The sequence below is a fragment of the Dermacentor variabilis genome, chromosome 11 (genome assembly GCF_050947875.1).
Source record: "Dermacentor variabilis isolate Ectoservices chromosome 11, ASM5094787v1, whole genome shotgun sequence".
In the NCBI taxonomy this organism is placed as follows: Eukaryota; Metazoa; Arthropoda; class Arachnida; order Ixodida; family Ixodidae; genus Dermacentor; species Dermacentor variabilis.
In genome coordinates this window covers 28,891,315-28,917,637 of record NC_134578.1, presented here as the reverse complement: position 1 = coordinate 28,917,637, position 26,323 = coordinate 28,891,315, and the positions used below count along the sequence as shown (strand labels likewise).

Below are 26,323 nucleotides of genomic sequence, written 5' to 3'. Positions count from 1 at the left end.
AACATTCTCATGTAGCCTAGATGACCTGCGATGCTTTCATCGTGGCATGCTTTTAGTATTTCTTTTCGAAGTGATGCCGGTACGAGAAGCAGGTACCGTAGTTGGCATTGCTGGTAGTTGGCATTGTTGCCGAAAACCTCATTTATACTTATGGAGAACACTTTTTCTAAACCCCCTGATCTTCCTCAAAAATGAGGGTACACTGAAGATGTCTTTCAGTTTTTCTAACGCCAAATCCAGAACTTCCCTCGATTGCACATACTTCATTCTGGAGGTGCCGTCTATGTGAAGCAGAGGCCGAAAAGGTGTGTTACTTTTGTTAGTGCGCCGTGACCACGCTAACAAAGTAAAACACATAATGGGCACGCTCATGATAGCTGGCGACTTTAACGCTGTGCATCCCACCTGGGGTTACGTGTATGACTCCCCCAAGGGTACAGCGCTGTGGCAGCATGCGAACGATCTGGATCTCGCCCTACTGACAGACAAGGCGTTCCCTACCCGCATCGGCACATCCACACACAGAGACACCACCCCGGATCTCTGCTTCGTGAAGGACACAGCCGATGCCCGCTGGTCCAATCTTGCGGATCATCTTGGCAGCGACCATCTCATACTGGCCGGGCACTTACCCACCATCGTCAGGAAGCCCAAGTTGCACACGTGGCTCAACTGGGACCTCTTTCGCCAGACTCGTGCCTCATGACTCCCTCCCGACACTGCCCCGAACCTCGAGACGTGGACGGCTCAGCTCAAGGCCGATGTCGGTAAGGCCACGAAAGCAGTCAGCACGGACATGCCAACCGAGAAGATGGACAGCCATCTCGCCCACTTGCACGAGGCCAAACAGTCTCGACTGACACGATGGAAGAGCCAGCGTCTCAACCGCAGGCTCTGCAAACGCATTGCAGAACTGAACAAGAACATAACCTGCTCAATGACACCAACACCCGCACGAACCAGCGCCACTCGCTCACCAAAGTCCTTCACCAGGCCAAAGGCTTCTCTAGATGACGTCGTCAAGACCCTTGTGCATAAGTACCTACCGATACCCAAAGGCCTGCCGATCCTACATCCCGATTACACAGGTACCGACAACAGCCTCCTCGACGCCGAATTTTCCGTCAAAGAGGTGCGCTGGGCTCTCCACGAACTCAACGGCTGTTCCGCCCCGGGCCTTGATGGCATAACCAACAAGCTCCTGCGAAACTTAGACGACCCCTCGGTCGTGTACCTCACGGGCGCCATAACGACGTGTGGGGGCGGTGCGAGTTACCTGACACCTGGAAACTCGCCCAGACGCTCCTCACGCATTCCAAAACTGGGCAAGGCGCCTGGCGTCGATAACCTTCGCCCCATCTCGCTCACGTCGTGTGTGGGTAAGGTGGCTGAGCATGTCGTACTCAACAGGGTCGGCCGGTATCTCGAAGAGCAAGACTATTTGACGCACTGCATGATCGGCTTCCGATCCGGGCTCTCGACACAAGATACGATGCTTCTCCTGAAACACTAGGTCATAGACGTTGGGGCCACTTGGGGCACATGCGCCATACTCAGCCTAGACCTGGAGAAGGCGTTCGATAACATCGAACACTCGGCAATACTAAGGCGATCGCGGACCTAGGGCTCGGGCGCCGGTTCCACGAGTTCTTCCACTCCTTCCTAACCGGTCGCAAGGCCGTGCTCCGTGCCGGCGACCTCACGTCGGAAGAAGACGAGCTCGAAAAGCATGCCACCCCCCAGGGCTCCGTCCTCTCGCTGACGCTGTTCAACCTGGTGATCTGGCTCTCCGAACGCCTCTCGAAGATACAAGGCCTCAACCATACGGTATATGCAGACATCACCATCTGGTGCTCTGCGGGGTCGGAAGGTTTTATCGAATCTGCTCTGCAGGAGGCAGTCGAAGCCGCCGAGTCCTACGTCGAACACATGGGCCTCAAGTGCTCCTCTGCCAAATCGGAGCTGCTTTTGTACTGTTAAAATCGACAAGGCAAAAGGCTGAAAGAGTGGAAACCCCCGATTGAGCGCTACATCACCGCCCGCATAAGAGATGGTCGCCCAATCCCCAGGGTCGACTCCATCCGACTACTGGGAATGATAATCGAGGCGGGCGGATCAAACATCTAAACATTCCACAAGCTGACGACAAAGACGGACAACGTGATACGACTCGTACGCAGAGTGGCCAACCGTCACCACGGCCTTAAAGATTACAATCTGCTACTTCTCGTACACGCGTTCGTCCTATGTCACTTTACCTACGTCGCAGCAATGCTAAGTGGAAACAATCGGAGCGTGACAAGCTCAATGCACCCATCCGAAATGTTGAAGCGGACCCCCGGGCTCCCAATCACCACACCGACGTATCGACTCCTCAAGCTCGGGGTGCACAATGCGCTCGAAGAGATTGTTGCGGCTCAGGAGAGAGCGCAGATGATATGACTGACAACGACCAAGACGGGCCGCCACATCTTGCGCGAGCTCGTCTACTTCCCACCGAACACCCAGGGTCCACTGGAGTTTACACCGGTTCCCCGCGAGCTTATTAATCATATTAATCTTCAACCCCACCCTTACACGTTCTCTGTTGAGGTCCTCCATAATTTGTTGCAATTTGCCCCCTTGCAGTGTTGCGAAACAGGACAATGTCATCTGCAAACTGAAGGTTGCTGAGATATTCACCGTTGATCCTCACTCCTAAGCCTCTTCATCTAATAGCTTCAATACTCCTGCATGCAGGGAATAGCATTGATCAGATTGTCTCCTTGCATACCCAACCCCTTTCTTGATAGCAAACTTTCTACTTGTTGAAAGTAAGGAAGCACTATATTTTAAAGGATTTAATAAACATCAAAATTTCCCGACAGCAGGTTTCGAACATAGGACCTCTCGCACAAAAGCCTGGTATCCAAACCGTTACGCCACGGATGCATGGACAAGAGGAAGCACTGCGATTAGCAACGATTATGCGTGTTTGCAGAGCATAAATTATTACCCTCGGCATTGAAAGTATTATAAAGTGTTTTGAAATTCAGCCTGATTTAGGCCCCGATAAAACGTAATGAACGAAGCCACAAGAGTGTCTGAAGCACCAAGCGCGGGCATCAGGCAGATACGTGCACTACCCATCATTTCCGTGGTGGCCGAACGATCGGAGTGCCAGCTAGAACTCCCTCTAGTAAATGTAGGAAACCATGCCGCGTGTTGTATTGCGGATCTCGGCCACGTTTCTGCAGTTTTTTTTAACAATGAAGTGCGTTCTAGACAGTCATATTAGGAGGATGTTTATTAACTTCAATGTCACTGAAATATATCCAATTGTTATGTCACGTTGTTAAGCGAGATCGCTGGATGATAAAGTTTGTTTCTAAACAAACCAAAATGTCGCTAAACTTAGCGACCTGTGGCCACATGATTATCGTTTTTTACGTTATTTATTCTTATTTAATCAAATTTCTACAGAAAATTTTTCTTCACTAACTCCCAGCATGGTTTTAGGAAAACGCATTCCTGCGAAACGCAGCTACTGTATTTCACTAACGGTCTATTTATAAATGACGACATCAGCTATGACACTGAGCGCATATTTTTGGATTTCGCTAAAGCTTTTGATGGGGTGGAGCATGACTTGCTTCTTCTTAAATTGAGGAAACTTAACTTACACACCAAGGTATTCCGCTGGAGTAAAGATTTTCTTTCTGACCGCACCCAATTTGTGACTGTTAACAACTGTTCATCTACTCTTTCGCCTGTCTCATCCGGCGTCCCACAAGGATCAGTGTTGGGACCCTTACTCTTTCTCATATACATTAACGACTTCCCTGACTGCATCACGCTTCCATCAATAAAACTTTTTGCCAACGGTTGCGTTCTCTATAAAAAACTCGCCCAACCCTCTGATCAGCATGAACTTCAAAACGTTCTTAACCACTTGTCCTCATGGTGCAATAAATGAATGATGCGGCTCAACATCAAGAAATGTAAAAGCATGCGAATAGCTCGACGGGGCGAAACTATTAGCAGCGAGTATTTTCTTGGCGGCATACGACTAGATTCTGTGACATCAACCTCGGCATTCACATCAGTTCCATCTTTCTTGGCGCATACATGTGAACTAAGTTACTAACAACGCAAACCGCATGCTGGGGTGCTTGCGACGCAATTTTTCCCGAGCACCGTCGTTTGTAAAACTATAAATCTATATAAAATTCTTGTTCGCCCTAAATTAGGTTACGCATGCACTCTCTGGGACCCCAAAAACACCACACTTTCAGAAATTATTGAATCCACCCGGAATCGCGCAGCTCGTTTCATTCTATCCAATTACTCTCGGCATGCCAGCATATCATCAATGAAAGCAACCCTTGCCTTACCTTAACTACCTTTGAGCCGTAAATGCTCTCGCCTTTCATTGTTCCACAATATCTATCATTATAATCTGATTTTAAAAGACGTTCTTATTTCCACTCCCGTCTACGTGTCATGGCGTTCAGAACTATAAACTGGGTGTGCCATCTTGTCGGACTAATACCTTTGGCGAACCTTTCATTCCAAAGACTAGCAAAGAATGGAACTACCATCCCGCTTCCATCGCTGCCATCACCGACATTAACAGCTTCAAGACAGGCATTCACGGAACCTTTTGTTAACTTGTTTTTCTTTTCTTGTTATAACTGTATTTTTTTTCTCTCTTTTACTATGCAAATATTTTATTCACCACTTCTTCCTGTAATGCCTTCGGGCCTTGGAAGTATGCTAAATAAATAAGTTATTTACAGGATAAACTTCTTTTTTTTAATCTTCGCAAAATTCCCATCTACACGCAGGAAAGAAATTGTGTCCCTTATGGTGGCAGTCACCGTGGTGACTTCCCTACCTACACCTTGTAGGCGCTCATATGTGGAGATAATTAATATTCCCGACTGAAACCAGAATGGGTATGCAGAAGTTCCATTTGAACGATATGCTTTATCCTAATCACCTTCACACATCAAAGAGCAGAGGGTTACTGTTCCAATTGGATGCATTTTACGTTTCTATGTATACGCGACTAAAGGTTTGCACAGTGGGCAATCGTTCACGATATGTCCAGTATTTCGTCATTGTAGTACGGTGCCTCGGCGGTCACATTCCCGGTTCCGTGCACACCTACAAAAGAGGCAACAGGAGATGAGGAGGGGTGAGAACGTTATCGACAATTATAGCTTGGCCGTTATAGTGCACAGTTCCTCCTGCTGGAAAAAAGATGTACAATGATATCTGTGACTACTCCCAGCCAAGCTGTTAGGCGGAAAACTCTTGGGCCTAAGGGCTCGTTTCACGGGAGGGAAATCCGACTATCAAAATGTTAAAGGTGGAGTAATTGTCAAAGGATGAAAAATCACTCGCTTTGAGGCATTCTTCTGCTCTCGGGTGAATGATAGGTTCTAAAAATAGTTTAGAGCTTTTGTGGGGGCATCTTCTGCTCAAACAGTAATCGTCATCTTTATTGCTTGCATTTTATTTCTTTTTGAAAACTCTGTGGTCGCTACATTCCGGTCCAAAATGCTATGCCATCTTTATAACGCGCATGCCGTTATTGACCCGTAATTAGCGGGCGCGCAGCGTAAGCTTCTCATATCCTGAAGTTTACCGCACGTTGAGTACTTCTGCAGTACTCTATAGCTTATGATGTGCTGTTTCGTTTCAGGGTGCTCCCTACAACAGCTACATCGCGAGGCATTCATTCCCGTTGCAAGAGTGAAGAGTCAAATTAATTTTAAGAGCGATACGACGGAGCAGTAAAAAAAAAAAGGCCTACGTGCGCTTTCGTTAACTATTTTCTGAAATTTACTGAAATGTTAGCTTGTTACGAGGTAAATTACTATGGTGACAATATAATTTCGCGTAGCACCGGTAGGTTTACACGTATTTTCAAGCTGCGAGTGTACAGTGTGGCACAGCCTTAAAGATGACACCGGAGTGCGCACGGCGTGAGCAACAGCCCCTTTTTAATAGGCCTGGAAGCACCTTTATTTGCAGGAATAGTTGATTTATGTTATCTCATGTCATATGTTAGGCGCTTGCTTAGTGCATCTGGGCTGCTTCCCCCAGCACTCGCAGCTGCCCTTTTGCATATTAATGTCACTTTGGCTGCTTTACAAAGAAAATTCTCGTGGTTCTTGGATCTCTGTTGGACCCCTCAACTCTTCGCTGTCTGCAGCACGGCCGTTTCGACGTTTCACTGACTGCGAGTGCCAGAGTCTCGCCCCTTGATGTCCTCCGAGATTTGGCAATGCGCCACTTCATCTCGGAGGCTACAGACCACTTTTTGTCATGCGGCGTCCATATCGCGCTTGACAGACTTGAGTCCGGAGGGCATGGCAGGGCAAAGCAAACGGCTATAGCTGCGATCATAACGATCACTGGGAGGAACTTGAACATTGACGCACGGACTGCGGAAAACTCTTCAGAGGCTGGTGCCTGCTTATATTGTGGCCTCCGACATTGTCACTGCAATCTCAGAGGCCACACTCATATGCGCACTGCGTGGTGAGTGTGCCACGAGTGCGGCGGAGTCTCAGCTTGTTACTTTTAGATAAAATGCAAAGTTAATATAGCCCGAGGGACAAGTCCAATCTTAACCTAGGGCACACAGTTTCTTTGGGCACACCACAGACAAGAACAGGAGAGTGTGCGCTTGCCGACGCTGGAGAGATCCTGCAGAGAAGCGTGCGAGACGGGGTCGACGCCGTCGCTTCGAAGGTTACCGGGGGCATGCGGATCGTCGACCAGCGTGCCGTTCTGATTGTGCGCCTGTATCTTGTGTGGAGCCACACCGGCGCCGTAGTTCATCAGTGCGCGATCTGCGTTGGACGCGAGGAGGGAAGGAATAAAAGTCACAGTTTCGCCCGAAAGGCGGAGCATCGATTGCGATAGCAAATTAGTAGACAATTATTCGAAGTAAGGTTAGTAGTTTTAACGGCCGTATAAACTTGAAAACATTCGCTTACTAACTGAAATAACAAGCGGCGTGTCAGCGCACACAGGCAAACATGAACACACCACACTCGATGACCGCGGACACTCGTTGTCAAAAAGCTGGCGTGAGCAAGCGCAGCAGCAGCAGCGAGCGAAGTGGCCTTCATGCTGTCTATCGCTTCAACGGCAACAGCGGCGAGGAAACAGCACGTACAAAAGTATGAGCCGTCTGCAGAAAGCTTTCAAGATCCGGAGCGTGCGACCGCGCGCCGCGACTTAAAGGCTGTTTCACATGCTGCGACTGGGACGATGAAAATCGGCGCAGTCGCACGCGTCGCAATGCGATTTTTAGCATTGCGACGCGTGCGATTGCACCGATTTTCGTCGTTCCAGTCGCAGCACGTGAAACAGCTTTTGCGAAATGTGCAGCTGCTGCCGGAGCTCAACGCCGATTCTCTCTCCCTCTCTCCCATATCCCCACGGACTGTCACGCGACGGAAGACGGCGCGTTTTCTCTCTGCCTTCCTCCCTCGCGCACCCTAGATTAAGTCGCGATCGTCGGCTCCACTCGCGTGATTTCACTCGCACATACAGCATAACCCTTTGTGAGGTGCTACTTTTTCCTTGAAATTTCGTTCATAAAATCTGAAGAATAACATTCATCAGGGCAAAAGAAAATGTTTGACACGTTTTTCAAGAAACATGGTGCAGCAGTTCTCGAAAGAAAAGTGGTACATATATGTACCACTGACTTTACTAGAAGAAATGAAATGTGGTACACATTTGTACCGCTGTCCGCAGGCGGTCTAAAATGAAGAGACAATGTGTAACAGGAACGATATTTACAAAGTCAATGCTGCTGTTCACTTCTGGAATGGCTAAAAACATTCGACACAAAGCGGAATTTGGCATTTGCTGCACAGAAAGCTCGTTCGAACTTGCCGCTGTGTCATGGAGCCCCACCTACACCTCTGTCGACAGGCCGACCGCTACGGGTGACGATCTCGGCTGAGAAGTCTGATGTCGTCAGGAACTCCTACCATATGCTTGCCGTCGCCTTCTTGCCTTTACGGGCGACAATCCTTTGCTATTACCTCCGCTTTCAGAAAGAATGCAAATGCACGGCCTGTGCGATTTGACCGGTGAAATAGCCGTCCACTTAGGCCTAACAACCCCAGCCAAAAGCGAGCCCAGAACAGACAATTCAAAACGGTGAACAATTAGGGCGCCCTCAATGTATGTATATGGTTGCAGATGAATCACTAGGTTCCATTTAGTGAACGGGTTAAAGGAGGCACTTATTAGGCATGTTGAAGCAGCGTTTTGAGTGAGTTTTTCCCACGCCACAGCAGCACGTACTGAACTGCAATGAAGACATTTGCAAAAACTAAGTTACTCTTCGCGCCACATGACGGAATGCAATAAAAGCGCCCATAAAGCTTTCTAAATGCCTTGGTAGATGACAGCACTAGTAAGATTGGCTCCAATTTGAACAGTTATTTCATTACGGGCATTTGAAACGTGCCCAAAAAGTGGTACATATTTGTACCACTGTACCACAAAGGGATAAGGCGCGGCGACGGTGTTATTGCCCTTGGACTTTATGCGAAAAAGCACGGTGACGCCGACGGAAAAAAAATGCGCCTGAGTGTCCGTATAAATGCTATCGCAATAATGTTTCGCAGATATCTTCCCCATACATATATATGCATCGATAACTGCGTCAGCTTTTCCGACGTAAGCTCCGAAGGCCCACAAGAATTTTCGAATGCAATATTCGCGGTTATGTGGAGTGGAGCATCCTTAATTACGGGATTTAGAACTTAAGCAGTCTTAATCTTCAACGGTATCGCTAGCGTCCAGACCGAGTCGAAATTTCTAAGTAAATTCTGGTGTTTTACGTGCCAAAATTACGGCATGATTGTGAGGCGTACCGTAGTTTCGGGCCCCCATCAAAATGCGGCCGCCGCGGCCGAGATCGAACCCTCGACCTCGAGCCTCGCGGCGCAACGCCATATAGCCGCTTATATAAACTACTACGGCAAGTCAGTCCGAGTGTGGTCACATATATGCGCCAATGTACGCGCCACTGGTAGCGGTACTGAGTGGCTTTAGCTAGCGACCTATCGAAGCGCACTCTCGAGAGGAGGACCGTAGTCCCCCGTACTTTTCTGCATCGTTACTCGTGCTTATCTGTTTGATCCACGTTTTCGGAACGAAATAAGCGACACCCGTCTCACGCGCGTAGTAGCCAAAGCTTCAAGGCATGCCGATGAACAATCTTTTCGCTCGGTGCAGTGCCAAAGTACGTGCAGAAGTCTGCTGGCGATACGGTTTCCATCGTTCCCCGCAACATTTCATGGGCGGCAGCAACGGATCGCCGACGGTGAGCCATGGTTCGGCGGGCGATTCCTTGCCATCGCGCTTTCTTTCGTCATCTCGGCGTTTGTTGCAGTCGATCATGCTTGCACGAGTAAGTGATGAACTTGGTCCCGGTGTATACCCCTGTTTTGGTTGTTTGTCCGCGGTGCTGCAGTGCGGGTACAAGGTATTTCGCTTAGACGCGGAATGCCGCTTTCCCGCCCATACCGTTTGCGGCTTCTTCACTGTGTTGCGTACTCCAGGGTAGCGTACCGTACTGCTGCCGAGAAGTAGCGGCGCCTGCCTATCTAAGCTCGACCGACATTACTTATTGGGTAGCGTGGCGTCGTCGGCGAGCTGCCGGCGTCCGGTAGATCACGGCGACCAAGCAGGGGCGAGACGATTTGCTAGTGCGAAACTTGCACTGTTTGTTCAAAGGTAGTTGAAAGAAAATAAGAAGAGCATGAAGTATGAAGTATGAAGTACATCAAAAGTACATTTCGGAGCCCCTTAAATAGGCTCTCTAGAAGTGTGGGCGGGATCTTAATTGCTTCCGTCGATGACACGTGACAGGCACCGAGAGAGGGCCCCTCCTCCTGCAATACCGAGCACGGGGAGGAGAAGTCGATCCTCTTTTCGACGAATCCGGGGAGAAGGTCGGGTGAATGATCTCTCCGGCGCCGTGGGGTCCGGCCGAGAGAAGGTGAAGGGGATGAGGTAGCACCCACGGTCCCACGACCATGAGAGGTGAAGGGGATGAGGTCGCCCGTAGGCTCCGGCTCAGAGGGTAGGTTGAATGACCTGTCGCCACGTGGTGTCAGACGCCAACCCTTACAACTGTGTTGCTCTTACTAGGCTGCGCGAGTGTAGAAGAGCACGAGCGCATCGGGCTATGTGTTGAAGCCGCTGAGGCTTGCAAGAACAGATCTTGTAGGTATTATGCGGCTCATTAAGTCATCGCACCAGCTGTCACGCGCTTCGTGTCTTTGGATCTACTTCTTGCGTGGCCTTGCCCATGTTGAACGGTTGCTAGTTGCTTCAGGCAGAATTTCTATTTTTTTTTAAATACGAGGTTCTCGCCACGCCTTGTTTGTACAGTGTTAGATCACGTTTCCTTTTATCGGAATGATTACAGGTGACTGCTCCTTTAACAGCTTTAGTCGTTTCGCCCGAGGATACTGTGGTTGCTTGGGAAATGTGTTAGAAAAGACGCAGCCATGCCAGGGCTAGCATTGCTGCTAGCTGCTGCACATGACGTTGTTCGATTTTCACAGGAAAATTCTCGTCATGTTTGTGAAGTCGTTGTACCTTGATGCTACCGGAGCAGACTTACCACGCAGAGTGGCTTTTCGCGCGTGCGACTTCTACTCAATTGAATTCTCATCTTTTGGGGCTTAGGAACGCAATGCCTACGCCGCAAAAGACTGAAGCCGGCATTGCCGCCTGCGCCAGCCATCTTGGCCGGCGAGGCTTCGCCATTAAACATATCGTGCGTCTTATTTCTTCTGTAGCAATCGGAAACAGTGTACTCATAAGTTGGTAAGGCTTTAGCTTTGCGCGTTTCCAATAAGGTCACTGAGAAAACTTTGCATTGCGAAAACTGCAGCGGGAAGGGCAGTTCGTTGACGTGCGTAGCGGAGTTGCATCGGCAGGACAGCGCTAACTCGCACGTTTATTCCCTCGTGCCTTTGATGACTTCGCTGACTTGTGTAAGCATTTTCATTAACAAATTCGTAATCGTTCTTCTTGAGGTGACTTTGACGGCACTTATTCGGCGATGTCGCCTGTATTTAGCCGTAGAAAAAAAGGTCACAACAATGTGTGCCGGCATTGCACCGTGCCGAGTCGTTTCATATATAAGTCTGCGCCAACGACGTGTACGTATTATTAAGGTGGAGAAACTGCATTACGGCAAGGGTAGAATAAAAATAACGAATAAAACATCGCATTCAACAAAACGAAGCGGCTACTTAACACTAGCCCCACGTCGTATAACGGCATCGTTGCGCTTGTCTGCAGGACGCACGCGGCATGTATGCGGACTGGTTTGTCCCGAATCCCGGTAACATCATGTATATGTTCGCTCTCATAGAGGCCTGCGCCTTTCCTGCAACTGTCACCGGTGAAGTAGCGGTTTTACCCGAATGAAGGGCGGACTTCAGCCATCCTTGCTGCAAAGCGCTGTCGTCTGCGGCTGGATGCCAGGCGTACTTTCGCAAGCACCCGCTAGGTGGCTATCAATGGCGCCTCTATTGGCAACTCCAATATCCGCTACTTGAGCTGGCGACACTGTGTAAGTAAACAAAGATGAGTATACGGCATCCAGGTTCACGGGGGTTCTTTCGCTTGGTGTTCGATGCCACAAAAGAAAAACGTGACCGCGTGGTCACGTTTCTCTTTTGTGGCGTCGAATCGAGGTGTTTCGTGGAATCCGAAAGAGTCCTTGCTGCCAGTCACCTCATTCTGATCGGTCTGAAGAATTTCAGCGACGAAATTTTTTTTATTTTTATTTATGCAGCATTGATTTAGACACAGTGAAGGTCTTGGATGGCAAGGCTAAAGGCAGTACATTGTCTGCCTGACTAAGGCCCTGTCACCCATACATTGCTCAACAGTGCGGTAGCATATAACATACAGATAGTATACACACATATGAATAGCGTGGATTAGACATACATAGCATACATTGCAAACATACGAGCATTAAATTCAACAATCACTATACAACTTTCCAAGTAGAGATAGTTTAGGATCAACAGAGTAATATGAACACGAAAAAAAACTTTATATATTTACAAGCACAAAATGAAACGCACTTAAAATAATTGTACGTAAAACACACAAAAACCAATTAGCACAATGTCAATCAGAAAGGGAAAGCAAATATTTTTTCATGGCACTTTTAAAGCAGTTTAATGATCTGAAGTTCTGCGCTATAGTGATCGTGTTAGGATGTGCATTTATGAAGGATGGGACTAAGTATGCTAGTTGTTTTCTACCGTAGTTCGTCCTGCAAAATGGTTGAAATCGCTGAAACAGTTGCGCTGTGCGTGCAAACGTCCAGCTTGCTCAGCCAGTCGCGCCAGATTTTTTTTTAAAGACGGAGGAGCCTTTGAAGAGAGAAGGAGGAACAAAAGAAAGGAAGTGTTTGTGCGTGGCCACCTCCGAAATTTGCAGGCACTTGTTCGCGACGTTGCCCCACTGCTACAGGTACGATACATGACTGTTTTCGACTTTCATGGGCAATTCTACACCGCGGCTCGTGTTACTCCATATCACGCGTGGCCGCTCACAATATGTAGGCAGTAACGTCTGTCGCACTTTCAGAAGTTGCGGTATATACGGATGTTCTGCACTGATAGAACGAGGCTAAGAACTGCAAAGTTACCAGGTCAGTGTCTTGGTATAAAAACAAATGAGAGTTCCGTTTGTGAGTCGGGGTGCACCTTCGTTTTATAGTTAGCTGGTACGTGTGATAAGGCCGTCTGCATCCGATGATTGGCTTATGCTCGCAGCCTCGTCTGCATCCGTATGCGAGCTTATGCTCGCAGTACGCAGTGGTCGAGGTGGGGTCCGGGCTTGGGAACACATTTCTCAAACCCGCTGAAACATGAAAAGCAAATGACAACAAAGCGGACCAAGTTGTGCTTCTTCCAACGAGTTTCCAAAAATTAGCGAGGGTTTTCTTTTGGTAAAGCCAGTTGTACTAGTGTAAAAGCACGACTTGGAAACGAATTGAACCAGTTATAATGGAATTTAACCGTGTGCATAGTTTCGGAAAGCAAACTAGCGCAAGTCGAACGCTCCAAAGCTGCACCGATCGAGCGCTGTTTGCAATTCGATTTCTAAATTTCTTGTGAGCGAATAAACTGGCAACTCACCGCTTTGAATGATAAAACAGCTCCTTCTGCTTGTACCGCTATACTAAAGCACGCTATCAAATGATATGTCGCTTCTCGGCGTAACATCTGTCACGTTCAACTTCGAACCTTTCGAGGCAGTTATTCCTACTACAGCGGCTGCAGACAAATGTGCATTAGCAAGAGTACTCCTGCTGCTTCAAGGATTAGTAGCACTAATGCTGGGGCAGAAAACTGCAATCGAACAAAAACCAAATGAAGCTTAAGCGTACATCACAGTAATTTATCAAATCGCATGCCTGAACAAAGTACACTCCGCGATTTCAAACGCCAGCAAATAAAAAAAATGTTGCCAAAAAGAAAGCAATGGTGTGCTCCCCGGGAACAAAGAAGTCAACCCGGCTGAAGTGTTTCGATACCGATATAGTATCAGTCGCCTTTTCACAATGCGGACGTTTCTTACCGAAGTCGCTCTCCGATGCGCTTTCTAGAAATCTTTCTAGAAAGCGCATCGCTTTCTAGAAATCGTACATTGCTGTCTTTCGACCGCGATGACACGCCTGGTAGTACACAACAAAAATATTTCGACATCCGTTCCTTTTTTTTTTCATTTTTGATCTTGTGCACCGTGGCATCGCGACGATTTGAGTACAAGGCATTGAGAGCACGTCGTGATAGGATACCCTCCTTCGTTTCAAACCTGAACCTGGATCGACTGTTTCTCGGCGCGGCCGCCAGGTAGCGAGCATTTACTTGGTGTCGCGAATAGGCGATGCACTACGCGTATATGCGTGGAGTGCCACTTCGATACTGTGGCTCGCCTGTAATTAAGGGCTCATGGTAAATCCGCTTTCCCTCTCTCCGTTTACACGTTTTGCATCAGAAGACTAGGGCGCGCGCATGATTGCCACGCCGGACGCTGGCAACCAAGCATCACTTAGAAGTATGCGAGAGATTTAAGTAAAACGCACATGTCGCTTCTTTTCCGGGCTCGTTTGATTCAGTTCCAGAGATCAGTGCCTGGTAATCTTTTTTACCGGATCATTGGCCTTTATCGTCAAGCACTGATTGTAAACAAGCTCGTGCACGCACAAACAGGGACGCACATGCACAAAGGGAAAAGAGTGAGTAGCAGCATCTCACTTCCGTATATGATAGTCAGGACGACGAACACCACAGCCAAGCCCAGGAGGAGGAGTGAACAGCATGTCCTCACGATGAACTTGACTCTGCAACAGGTCGGACACATATGATCTAGCCTTCGGACTGAAGACGTCATTTTTCAACTCAATACAACTTAAAGGGGCACTACATAAATGATGATGGATCAGCCTGGACTTGCAGATTATCCAGTACAAGGTTCCTGCACATTTCTTAGGAGACAAAAGCAACAGTTTGGGATTGTCCGCAAACGTGCTATTACTAGGGCCGTTCAGGAGAGTATTGAAGGACCCTGGTATCATAATTTACAGAATACTGGAGATGTACCAAAGCAGCAGCAATAAATGGTGGCACCGCCTGTTCGGGCTGAGTTCAACAGGAGCCTGCAAGGCTATTATCACAATGGAGAGCTCTTAATGGAGAGGCTAATGCTCTTAATTAACTTACCCTACGCTTCCCCTGGCCGCACTGTATATATTATTCGTATATGGTGGTCTGTGTCTGATTCTTTATTCCAGACATGCATACATAGGTAATGGCCGAGAAGAAGGGATAAAAAGACTCTAAGCCGCAGCTTGGTGGTGTTCCCTTCCCCCTGCTAGTTTGTCGATGTAAAAGCTTCGGCAACAGCATGTATTTTCAATGTGTATGGTGGCTTGAAAAAAAATTATTCGATGATAGCAGCATGAAAGAAAAAAAAAACATTTTCTTGACATTTTCCAGTAGAACGAACCACCCCAATTGTCCCTATCGGCGCTGCTATATCGCCATCCTCCTCAGTGGTGGACGTTCCCGTATTCCATAAACAGGAATAACTTATACGGTCAGGCAAAAACTCTTGAATGCTGCCTATTATAGCGGTGAAAATGAACGACAAACTTGCTTTCTTAAATTGCATGCTCACAGCGCAGGTGTCACTTTGGCATCGCAGATTTTCTTGCATTTTCGCACATTTCATCCCTACTTGAGAAGAAAAAAAAATCTCACGAACATAAAAGTCAGAACATCTTTCACCTGAATGCGCCCTTACTCGCTTTTAAAATTCTCAGTTTCGAACTGGCGATCTTAACCCAACTGCCTGCTCCTAAACTCAACTACTAGGTGGCGCCTGCTGTATAAACGATGTTGCAGATCCGGCACCGTGGCCGTAGGTCGCGCTAGCTAACACTCCCAGGGATAATCTTGTAAGCATGCACAGAAATACATAGGTATGCGAACAGCAAGATGGCCGCCACGCGGTAGCTGAATTGGTAAAGAACCGAATGCTTAAATGCGAGTTCGGCTTCTACCTGTGGGACGCCGTCTTAAGGTCTGTTTTCACTATCATTTTCCTTGTTGTTTCCACATTTCTATTATACATAGCAATTAAGAGGAAGCTTTAGCTCGGGCCCCTGCAGCTCCGATGCCATCTATTCAAACACATGTAAAACAGAGGAGCGCTTTTATGAGAGGACCCTTGACGGATATGAATGAAATTTGTTGCGTTTTAGAGCCAAAATTAAATTCTAGTCACTGTATGAAGCAAAACATTTGACTTAGCCCTAGATTTTTTAAAACAAATGGCTGACAACTTCGATGCCTAGAAAAATGAAATAGCAGCACAAAGTTTGCAAGTGCGTAGCCCTGCTCGAAAATACAGATATCGCTGTTTTGTAAAGTGCATTTGCTAGAGAATCTAAAGCAGAGAGCGGACAAATTTTATATGTGAATTTGCAGCTTACGTGAATTTGTTAATTAAATGTTTACATCTGTTTTACAAAATTGTTACTGAGATAAAAATGGTATATTTCATAGCGGTGTATATTACATCAATTTTGTCCGCTTTATACGTATTATTAGATGCAGTTTACCTCATTGTGATTTCGTTTTTTTTGGGTCATTTACTGTTGCATATGTGATATAAACAATTTTGAAAGTTTGTAATTTCGAACATTCTTTTATTTTAAAAATTAAAAGCATAAATCACAATCCCGCTTGCTGCTGTGCCTAGATTTTTACTTTTTCTTTTAAATGCTACACAGCTCGCCAGATTTGGTAAGTGGTTGCCGAAAAAAAAAAAAACGATTTCTTCGTTCTCATCTAATTTGATGGGAGCCCCCGAGCTGAAGCTTCCTCTTAATTTCCCCCATGTTTTCTCTGGCGGCACTGTCTGTTTTATTCGTATATGATTGTTTGAGTCTGAGTCTTTATTTCAGATATGCATATATAAGCACATGGCTGAGCAGAAGGAAAAAAAAAACGCCGGTAAGTCGTAGATTGAAGTTGCTCCCTTTCCCCCATGTATACATCGGTACAGCGTTACGCACAATGACAGAGAGACCGTAAGGAACAAAATTTCAAGAACTCCCACCCGCCTTCCCCAGTCCGTTCCTTCAAGTTCTACCTTTGTATCGTAACTGCTCTTCCTAATTTCTACGTGCGAGTTGTTAATGAAAGTTTCTTACGGATCTCTGCGGGCGCTCCTGCGAAGTGTGGTGTAAATATTCTCGCTTTCCGCTGACCTGCATAAGTAAGTTAGTAAAGTATAAGTAGCTAATAAGTAAGTAAGTAATTAAAATAATAAATAAGTAAGTAAAAGTAAGTAAGGCAAGTAAGTGTAAGTAAGTAATTAAGTAAATAAGTAAATAAATAAATCATGTGGTGCTAGAAGCGAATCAAAGGTATTATTAGGTAAACATGTATTTTGTATTGTAAGCTGACATCGCATAGCGTCTTCGGTAGCAACGCGAAACCCCGCATTTCAGGAGACCCAATGCCATTACGTAGCTGACAGCGCATAAAATTAACGGAGAACTGCGGCACGGAAGCATTGGCGATAATCCCACTTTCACCTTTATGGCATTGCTCACTTTGCAAAAAAAAAAAAAAAGAAATACTCCTCACTACCATGACGTCATAGGCAATAACTCCTTTTCTAGGGCTCGTTGATGTGTGTATGAAACACTGATCAAAGAGGACGCTGAAGGCAGGTGTAAAATCTAGCTGGAGTGGATCGCTATGGTTCTCAAAACCTGCCAGCGCCTGTTCTACGACAAAGAATGAATCAATAGCTGAGGGAGTGGCAAATGAAGACATAATTTCGCTTGGAACCACCAAACTACCCAAAGAAATGGCTGGGAATAATACGCTTCTACGTTCCCTATCTTGTATGCCAAATGCCCCAACGGACGCTCCAGGTGTGAGCTTCAGTTTGAGTTTATTTGACAATTTATATAAGTGGCCAGATGCGACGAGAAAAAGAGCTGCGTTACGGCGGCAGTTTGATTGCCTCCATCACCCGGAAACAAGGTCAGCAACAAAAGAACGGGGAGCATAAAGCAACATTACGCACGAAAATGCGCACGTGGTCTTGCATGGCAAACGTAATCAATAAAACTTCCAAATAATACATAAACCAGCTAGATGTTTACACAGTGCACAGTCGCCACATCATGTTAAATAACGCAGTTTCAGACAAAACACCCTAAGTTTTAAATTTCCACTTTAAAAGTACCTTTGGAAAACAAACCCGAGAGCCCCTTTAGGAACATCCACATTTCAAGCGCGATGAATGCTGCCAACTTGGCTAACCAAGCGACCTCGAGGCCTACCTGTCACGAAATATCATGCTAACCCGCTTGTCGTAGAATGTTATTCCATCCGACGCTCCAAGTCGGCTCAAAGAGGTGGATATCACGAAGGTCGATACAGGCTGATGTCACGTTTCGATACAGGGTGGTGGTTTATGTGTCACCAAGCCAGTTAATTTCGCATGTCTTCTGCTTTAATTATCTGCCCTTAAGATTCGTGGTTGGTGTTAACAATCCAATCTGAAAGAAATTTATTTCACGAAAGAAAACGCCTTTTCATGCTGCGTGTTCTGTGCCTTTACGCCACCAATGCTCAACCCGTGTTTTACTATTCTCAACTGCAGCTTAAGTAACGTCAACCATTAAGACCGAGGCCTCGAGCAGGGTACTGTTTCTGCATGCGCTAGGGGAGCCTATACATTAATTAACTCTATGGCAGGGTTGTACGACAACGCTGCCTCTCGACTAAAACGGTTGTTTCCTTTCAGTGATCTTGAACGGGAATTCCTTAGCGAAAATTTTATACGCAAGTACGCTCGGGGTCTGATCAAGTGCGCTCAAGTGAAGGTGTGCTTATCCAGCAACTTTTTGTCGTAACAGTCATGGAAGATCGAGCGTTCTTGAAGCGCATGCGCATTTTGCAGTGGAGGCGGCGACACTGCGCTTCAATTAATGAACGCTATAAACAGACAGTGTGATCCTTTATGTGCACAGGAACACTACTTGTTGTATTCAAGAAAGCTTAGAGGCAAAAAAGGAAACTGTTATGAATACGGAAATAAAACTTCATAACGATATCGAGAATCTTCTGGTACAGCTAGCCGGTAAAATTTGCTTTTATCCCCACTAAACCGCCAAGGAAGTGCTTCGCAGGGTAGCCCTTTCGTTGGCAAGAACTCACTTTGTTTCTTTTTTTTTTTACCCCAGCGATATCAGAATAGAACGCAATACCGTGGCAATGAGAGAGTCCTACTTGGTGAGGTTGCTGCAGTGTTTGTACAAAAGTCGGCAAAGGGAATCGGGCAACAGCAAATGTTAATCATGGCGGCATGCAGGTGGCAGATCAAGCAGCGTGGTCGATTAAGCGTCGATGTTACGAACCTTGTTTCGGATGCGAGAATGGTAGCCACGAGGGCATCGGTGAGAACTGGCTGGGCACGGCTCTCTTCTCTCCTGGAAATAAAAGAAAGTTAGACATCATAAGCTTTCCGGATGCGAGTCGACAGGTGGTACGTTGTACACCATACTCGAGCGTCACTTGCTCACGATTCGTTGTGAATTATCGCTAATGAAACGCTTCTATGTATGCGATCTCCCGATCCTGTACGTTAAATGCCCCTTTTCGAAATATCTTCGAGATTCTTTTGGGAATCTCGAAGATATTTTTTTTGGCCGACAACGATACCGTGGACGGCATTTCCATGCGAAGAATACGAACAAACGAACGAAGTTAGCGAATTGCATAAGGGGGAATATCAAAGCTGTCGTTTTTTTTTTTGTAATTGTCATCATTGCTGTTATTCCTATCACCACTACCATCGGATTTTCATTTTCGTCATGAACAGCCTAATTAAGTCCACCTCAGGTCAGTGGTCCTTCCGAGAACTCTCCCGGTGGATCCGCACAAGTTAATCCATACAACACACTCGCACTGCTTAGCGTCATCGCTCCAGGACTACGAAGACGCTGGCGAGTTAGCATACGTTCGTGGTGTTACACTAACGAAAGTTTATTGAAAACGAACTGAAAGACGAACTGAAAACGAAAACGAATGAGAACGACCAAGTAGCAAACATTATAATGTGATAAAAGTGGACAGGAACTCAAACACGTGTAGTTGGGGAAAAATACACGAAGACCAGCTGCAATTTTCTAGGGGTGGTGAAGGGCTTGCATAATTAGGCGTGGCTAGAGCTGCTTTTCAGCATGAAGCATTTCCGCAATCCCAGTGCTGCGCTGGTCCACGTGCTTAAAGCATATGTATGCCAAGAGATCTTGCTGTTGCAAAATCTGGTGAATATTACCTTGTATGATAACGGCTTGAGAAACGGAATCCTGGAGCCCCTTCTAATGAGCTAGAATGTTCCTATGTGAAATTCTCAGGTGTTACCAATAAGCATTCGGCTGAAAGACAGCGCTAACGTCGGCCCTATAGCTTCAGGACTTGAAACCTCCATCATGTAGCGTGTTAATATCCACCGCCTGCTGCTGCTTATAGCTTTTCTTGGCCTTCATTCTCTTTCTCTAATAGCTTTGAAGCAATAAATAATGAGGTCAGCAAATCTTGGTTAATACCTGGTTCGCCGTTACAAATTTACATATGCCTGTCCCTAATAGTAATGCTGCTGCAAAAAAATGAGACTTAATTGCAATAATTGTTTTCGAACATTCTAGCATTCCCGTTTATATTGTATAGAATTGTATTATATTGCAGGGCCAATAAGCATGTTTTAGAGCAGTTCTCTAGCTGTTTTTTTTTCAGTTTACATAGACGTACTATATATCGCTGCTTTGCATAAGTGACTTGCGTCCATGATAAGAAACCTGTATGTCATTAACTAGGACTCATTACTCCTTTCCCTGTAATTGCCTGCGCTTTCGTGATTGTACGTAATTTGTTCACCTACTGAGTGCAGAGGACCTAAACAGTCCAGGCTAAGCCTGCGTGGCCTTTGAGCAGTGTGAATATCAGAGGGGAAAGGAAGGTGCATGCTAAGGGGGCCGTATTCTAACGTGATCACTTTCGACAACGCTATCGCCTCGGTCATCAGGCGCACACTGGTTGGCTGGTTGCGCAAAACCGAATGCACTGATTGCCTGGTGGAGCACTACGTCACGTGAAGGCGATAGTATTGCCAACAGCGATTGTCCGAAAATAACGTCCCATGGATGCGGCTTTTGTCAAACTGCTCGCTTCTTTTCTTATTGGTTTCGGTATCAAAAACTTCTAAGTTTGCGAGCCTCTTGTGACTCATGCACTCGTTTTCTAAACGTAAAGTTTTGCGCCGGCGCTGCTCTGTATTGCACTATCTGAAGCTAGGCTTATTATTGGCGTGTCCCAAAATTCTGCTGCAGTTTGCCTTTAGAGGGACACTAAATACGAAAGCTATATATCAGTTTATGCTAATACTAGTGAATTTCCTTCATAACTCTTGTTACAGTCATTTGATGAACAAGATGGGAGGAAACTAAAGCCACAATTTTTTTTCTGTGTTGAAGCTCGCTCGGGAAACCTTAAGCGCCGGCGCGTCGGCGTGACATGACGGATTGCGAAGTGCTTCCTCATACTCGGGTAGTTTCTGTGCAGGAAAAGCTTTCGAAACTTGCCGATCGGGTTCAGTGCTTGGATCTTTTAAAACACAATGTATGGTCCATTTTTACGTATAGATAATTAACTAGGCCAGAGAAGACACTGCCGGAATGCTGGACGTCTATGGGAGCTGGTGCGAGACGCCCGGGACGGCGTCGCTACATGTCACGTTTCGTTATCGCGTCTTCTCTGGCTTACCACGACGCCTGTTCCGTTGGGGGTGCTCGTTTTGCTATTACAGAAGCGTAATTTATGAGAGAAGGCGATTAGGGTCTGTTTTTAGTTAAATAAAGAAAGAAATTCAGCTGTATGGGTAAGTTGTCGTTTTACAATACCGAAAAGCCACATTTCCCGCGCAAACAGCCCGAAAAGACTGGAAAGTAGGTGGCGACACTTTCGGCACCGGCTCGTCTTGATGTCAAAGAAATTTCGACCGCTTGTTCTTATTAGTGTGTGCCAATGAAACGGCCTTCAAACTCTTACTCTTCTGCCTCCGCGGTCTTCATTATGTTCTTGATAACGTTGTCGAGCTCGGCTTTCTCCCTTGCCATCGAAGGCGATATCCTGACTTGACGAGTGGCGCGCGCTTTCCGCGTAGTCGTCGGCATGTCAGGGTGCATCGGCGATGGTGGCGGCGTCGGCGACATCCCTGCTTGAAGCGGCTTGACGCGCTGTTTCGGCACCGTCTCGATCTGGAGCTGGGACGTCACCGGGCTGGGCTGCCTGGACGCCACGGGACTTTCGCGCTTGGACGACGGCGTCGGGCTGCTTCGACCTGGGCGTGACGACCACGCCGCAACCGCGCTATTCTTCGACGGCGTCGGACTCGGCTTCCCGGACGACGTGGGGCCAGCAATCGGCGAAGCCCTGCCTCGGGAGGTCTCCGAAGTCGCGGGGCTCCGCTTAAGTTGTCCCGTTTCCGTGGGTCGTCGGCCCGAGGTCGAGTCCCGGGACGCCTTAGACGGCGCGGGACTGCACCTTTTACCCGTCGCGGCGAGCACTGTGGCCTTGGCTCGACTGCCGATGGCTTCCCTGGACAGCATGGGGCTCCTGGTGGACAGAACACGAACGAAAGGCAGAGAGAGAAAAAAAAGTTAAAGGATAAGGGATGCAGAGAGATATGCGCGTCAGGCACATTTCTCTAGCATGCTACTATGCGCTGGGAGAAAGAAGGGAAAGACAAAGAACATAACGGGCAGTTCTATCTACTTCCTAGTGTGCAGGCCTGTACTTATAACAAGACAAGTGAGAGTCGAATGACATGAGAACTAGATTCAGAGTGACTCCGAGGGTTCGGTAGGATGTCCTCTGACAACGTTTGGCTGTAGATGCGGGCATGAGTATATCAGCCAGCATCTGTTGATCTTCTGTGTATTGAGGACAGAGTGCAACTGCGCAGTTGTTTACTTTGAAAGGGGAAACAGTGACCTTGTGCAAGATGTTCGTTCAAACCTGTAGTGTTTATTAATTACCGAGGGCCGCCATGTTGCTAGACCATGGGGTTAATTTCGTTCCACTAAAGCTTAAACTTTATATGGTGTAGCTGCTATTGCTCTAGTCTAAATGATCTGTGCGTCACGCGACTCTCCTTATTACTTGTGGCTCCGTTACTTTTCACGCGTCTTTGTAACTCGTGCTGTGGATTTCGCCACGTACCCAGCCTTTTTCTTTTAGAGTTCTCACTCCGATTTTTAGTTGCCTTACAGCAGCTTCGTTTAAGCGTTTGATGGGCGATGTTCGACTTCGACAATTGATAATGACATTCACGGTCCATCCACGGTTATATAGTCTTGCTTGAATGTGCTATTGAACTCTCTCAATAAGCTTTAAAGTTCGTTGCCGATCTATAACGTTGTGAGGAGGCAGCTGCGCTAAAGCCCATACGCCCACAGGTTATAGGCTGATCAGAACACTATTCATCTCTATTTTCTAGCCACAATATTGCCGTGACTTCGTGTGGCGCACGACAACAGCCCTACATCTGACGCCAATGTGAGTGCGTTTCTGCGTGTGTGCGCGTGCGCAGAGGGGAAGGGAGAGGGGTGTGGGGGGTAAGGTGGCTCCTAAGCATTATAGTTGCGGAACAAATTTCTGGTGGTATTCAAAGAAAACCTGCAATTGTAGAGCTGTTGCACATCTTTTACTGCGCCAAACAGTTCGGCACTTTCGGTTTATTGGAAAAGATATAAGGGGAGGGGGGGTGGGGGTGAGTGAATCAGTTCAGCTCCCACGCGTGATGGTTTTGAATTTTGCCCGAGCACGGAAAATCCTAGAATTGAATCAAATGAAATATTCAGTGACTTATTTTGTTTCATTTTGCTGTTGTAAGGATGATGTCTATGTTTCTCATTTACATATTAAAGAAACACTAAATAAAAGAAAACGACTCAGTAATAATGAATGCGTCATTCGTAATGAAGAAAGAGCTTTCGAAGTAAGAAAACGACGAGAATGGAAAATCGACATCGCGCCCTCTATGTTCGACTATGGAACGGCTGAGCACTGGCCGATTCACAGAGAGCGGCAGAGATAAAGGTCACGTGTAAGATTACGTTAACTCGTGCGTTTTGGCGCGAGTGATTCAAATTGAGGAGTGACAGCGGTACCTTCGGTGATAATTCTATACTTTTCTACGCAACAAAATGGTATACTGTCATATAGAAAACGACGTGAGACTTCTAGAAAAAGTTATGCATCGTTCTAACTCGGTTCGACATTTTCCTTAAGTATGCCCTTGAACCTAACCCGAAAAAGAGTGCGATAACGTTTTTTTTCAGGAGCGTTCTTCCTTGTGTTCGCGTTGCCTCGGTAGTTTCCTGTTAATTGCGACAAAAATTATCCGCCAGTATATGAAGCAGGCCCAAGTCCTTTTTGGAATGATTACGTGTATGCGGGGGTGTTTTTTTGTGCTCTAACGTGTTTTAGCAGCCTAATTAGCTGCCGTACGCCGCGAAGATGAGCTAGATAGCTGAATATAAATATCTAGAAGGTCATTTATGTGCCGAAGGCCTATGGGTTTAGGCAAGTCCATGCACTCGCTGCCTACGTAGACACTAGCCGCGTAGATATAGTGCTACTCTTAGCTGTGATACTATTTCGGACATTGTAAATTTTTGCCACATCGTCAAATCTGCCACCTTCTGAGCTGCGATTGTCTGACTGCATCGGTTGCGCCCTCCCTGAATGGCTGGAAAACGCGAAAATGACGGAGTTCGACAACATGGCGGAATCTGAGTGTCTAGAACCACAGCAAACTGTCAGCGTGTCTTCCTTTTTGCGTGTCTCCTTCTATAGCGGAAAACGTGCCTCTTTACAGGTACCGATTACATGGGCCATGAAACAGCTCTCCAGAAGCACATTTCTAAGCCACTATAGCCGTCCCAGTCTAAATGTTCTGTGCACGCACAGTTTCGTTCCCGTAGTTCAGCGGCGCGGGTCTCTATAGCATGGTCAGTTCTGATAGTTCGCTCACCGGCGAGGTGTCGAGGCAGCGCTGCTGGTTTTCTCTTCTATTTTCTTCGCGACGATAGCCATGATGTCGGCGTCCGGCATCATCACGGTCAAACCGGTGTCTGGCGCGTACACGCTGGCGCGGCGTAGTAGAGAGCGGCACTCCTCGTCCTTGACCGAATCGCTGAAGAGAAGGAAGTGTCCGAGGGAGACGCCATATGTGTAGTTTAGCACATCCGCCGACACGGCGATTCGTAATAGGATTGCTGGAGGGAGATCCGCCGTAGCAATCTCTGAGCCACGGTGGAAATCGCGAATAACAACAAAATGTCCTTCTGTTTGGCATGGATTCATTGACAAAGTACAGTGCCGCCTTTTTTATATTTCTACTTTCTATTTAGCTTGGCTGGGTATCGACGCCAAAATGTTATTTCTTGCACCGTACTGGTGCACTATGCTCTCTGACCGGCATGACAGCATTCTTTTACGGGGCCTCTCGACGACTGACGCAGTTGAAGCCTCCGATGCCTTATGTTAGCGAGCGGAGAGGGTGATAAATTCGGGAATGGCTCCTGGCCTGTGCTGAGCCGAGCGGAGGCGGTGCTGTTCAGACAATTGCAAACTGGTTCTTTACCCACCCCAGTATTAATGACTCATCTATACCCTAAATTATATGTGAGTGATGTGTGCCGCGTGTGCCAGCGGGAGAGGGCCACCCTGACGCACATCCTATGGGATTGCACCAAGTTCCCCAATGAGGCTTCGACAAGTACAACGATTCCTCCGCGACTCGCGGCTGCGGCGGAATGCTACGACCACGAAAGCCAAACCTGGGCCGTCCAGCAGGTCTCGGCGGCTCTTGAAAGACAAAGGCCGAGCGAAACCGACGGAACGTTGCCCCACAGGGCGACCAACCGCGGGAGTAACACGCGCTGGAGTTGAGTAGGGACCACCCGCTGAGAAGACGTCAGGGCCCGCGTCACGGCGCCATTTAGTCATGGTGTCGTTCTGCAGGCGACTACATGAAGTTGTCTCTCTCTCTCTCTCCTGGCCCAACCAATCGAGCGGTGATGGTGACGCATTCGACGCGCGCCCGGCGCAGTGCGACGACACGATGACGTAATTACTGATGCGCGCCTCCTGCGCTCCTCTTTTCCGTCCACTACGGCGTCGCTTTCACGTGATGTAACCTGAGTTACTGTACAGGCTCCCTTTAGGGAGCCTATGCAGTCACTCTAATGCAGCAGTAATCACCGACGTCCGCCTCCTCTTTTGACTACGCACTCTTTATTGCCCCTAACCTTTCTTACACATGGTATACTCCGCCTTTCCTCTTCTTTCCCTGCTTTTCACGGCGATAACCCAGAGCACCAAGCACGCCTGACAGATCTCTATCATGCGGATCTATTTAGCATGACGTGGCATCTAAATCGAGTGAAGGATTATACCAGACAAACCAGGAAGTTTCCGGAAGACCTTGGCACTCGTACAAGTAAAAGTTAGCGACCACTACGAGACGACGGCGGTGACGATGGCACGATAAAGACGACGACGATCTGTTGACGGCGTAGAAGACAGCGGGAAAATGACGGTGAGGACACGACTTGACAACTACGGAGTGATGGCGATAGAATGTATAGACCCTTTTCGTG

The 26,323-nt window shown here is 47.3% G+C and overlaps 1 protein-coding gene across 1 annotated transcript; it reads right to left on the bottom strand.

Moving 5' to 3' along the window:
• Positions 1 to 6,212: 6,212 nt before the first annotated feature.
• On the bottom strand, positions 6,213 to 24,811 carry LOC142563870 (uncharacterized). The gene is made up of 5 exons (XM_075674543.1): positions 24,694 to 24,811; positions 21,705 to 22,271; positions 19,013 to 19,084; positions 14,325 to 14,410; positions 6,213 to 6,845 (listed from the first exon to the last, which is right to left on the bottom strand). Exons 1-5 carry the CDS (start codon positions 24,774 to 24,776, stop codon positions 6,625 to 6,627), a joined length of 1,029 nt encoding a protein of 342 aa, XP_075530658.1. The 5' UTR covers positions 24,777 to 24,811; the 3' UTR covers positions 6,213 to 6,624.
• Positions 24,812 to 26,323: the final 1,512 nt, after the last annotated feature.

Bases quoted from the DNA above. Each gene is read 5' to 3' on its own strand.
- LOC142563870 (XM_075674543.1), bottom strand. From the start codon at position 24,776: ATGATGCCGGACGCCGACATCATGGCTATCGTCGCGAAGAAAATAGAA. The intron at 19,085-21,704 runs GTAAGAGTTTGA...TTTTATTTCCAG, and splicing joins AAGACCGCGGAGGCAGAAGA to GAGAGAAGAGAGCCGTGCCC. The intron at 14,411-19,012 runs GTTCGTAACATC...GACCTGTTGCAG, and splicing joins ATTCTCGCATCCGAAACAAG to AGTCAAGTTCATCGTGAGGA.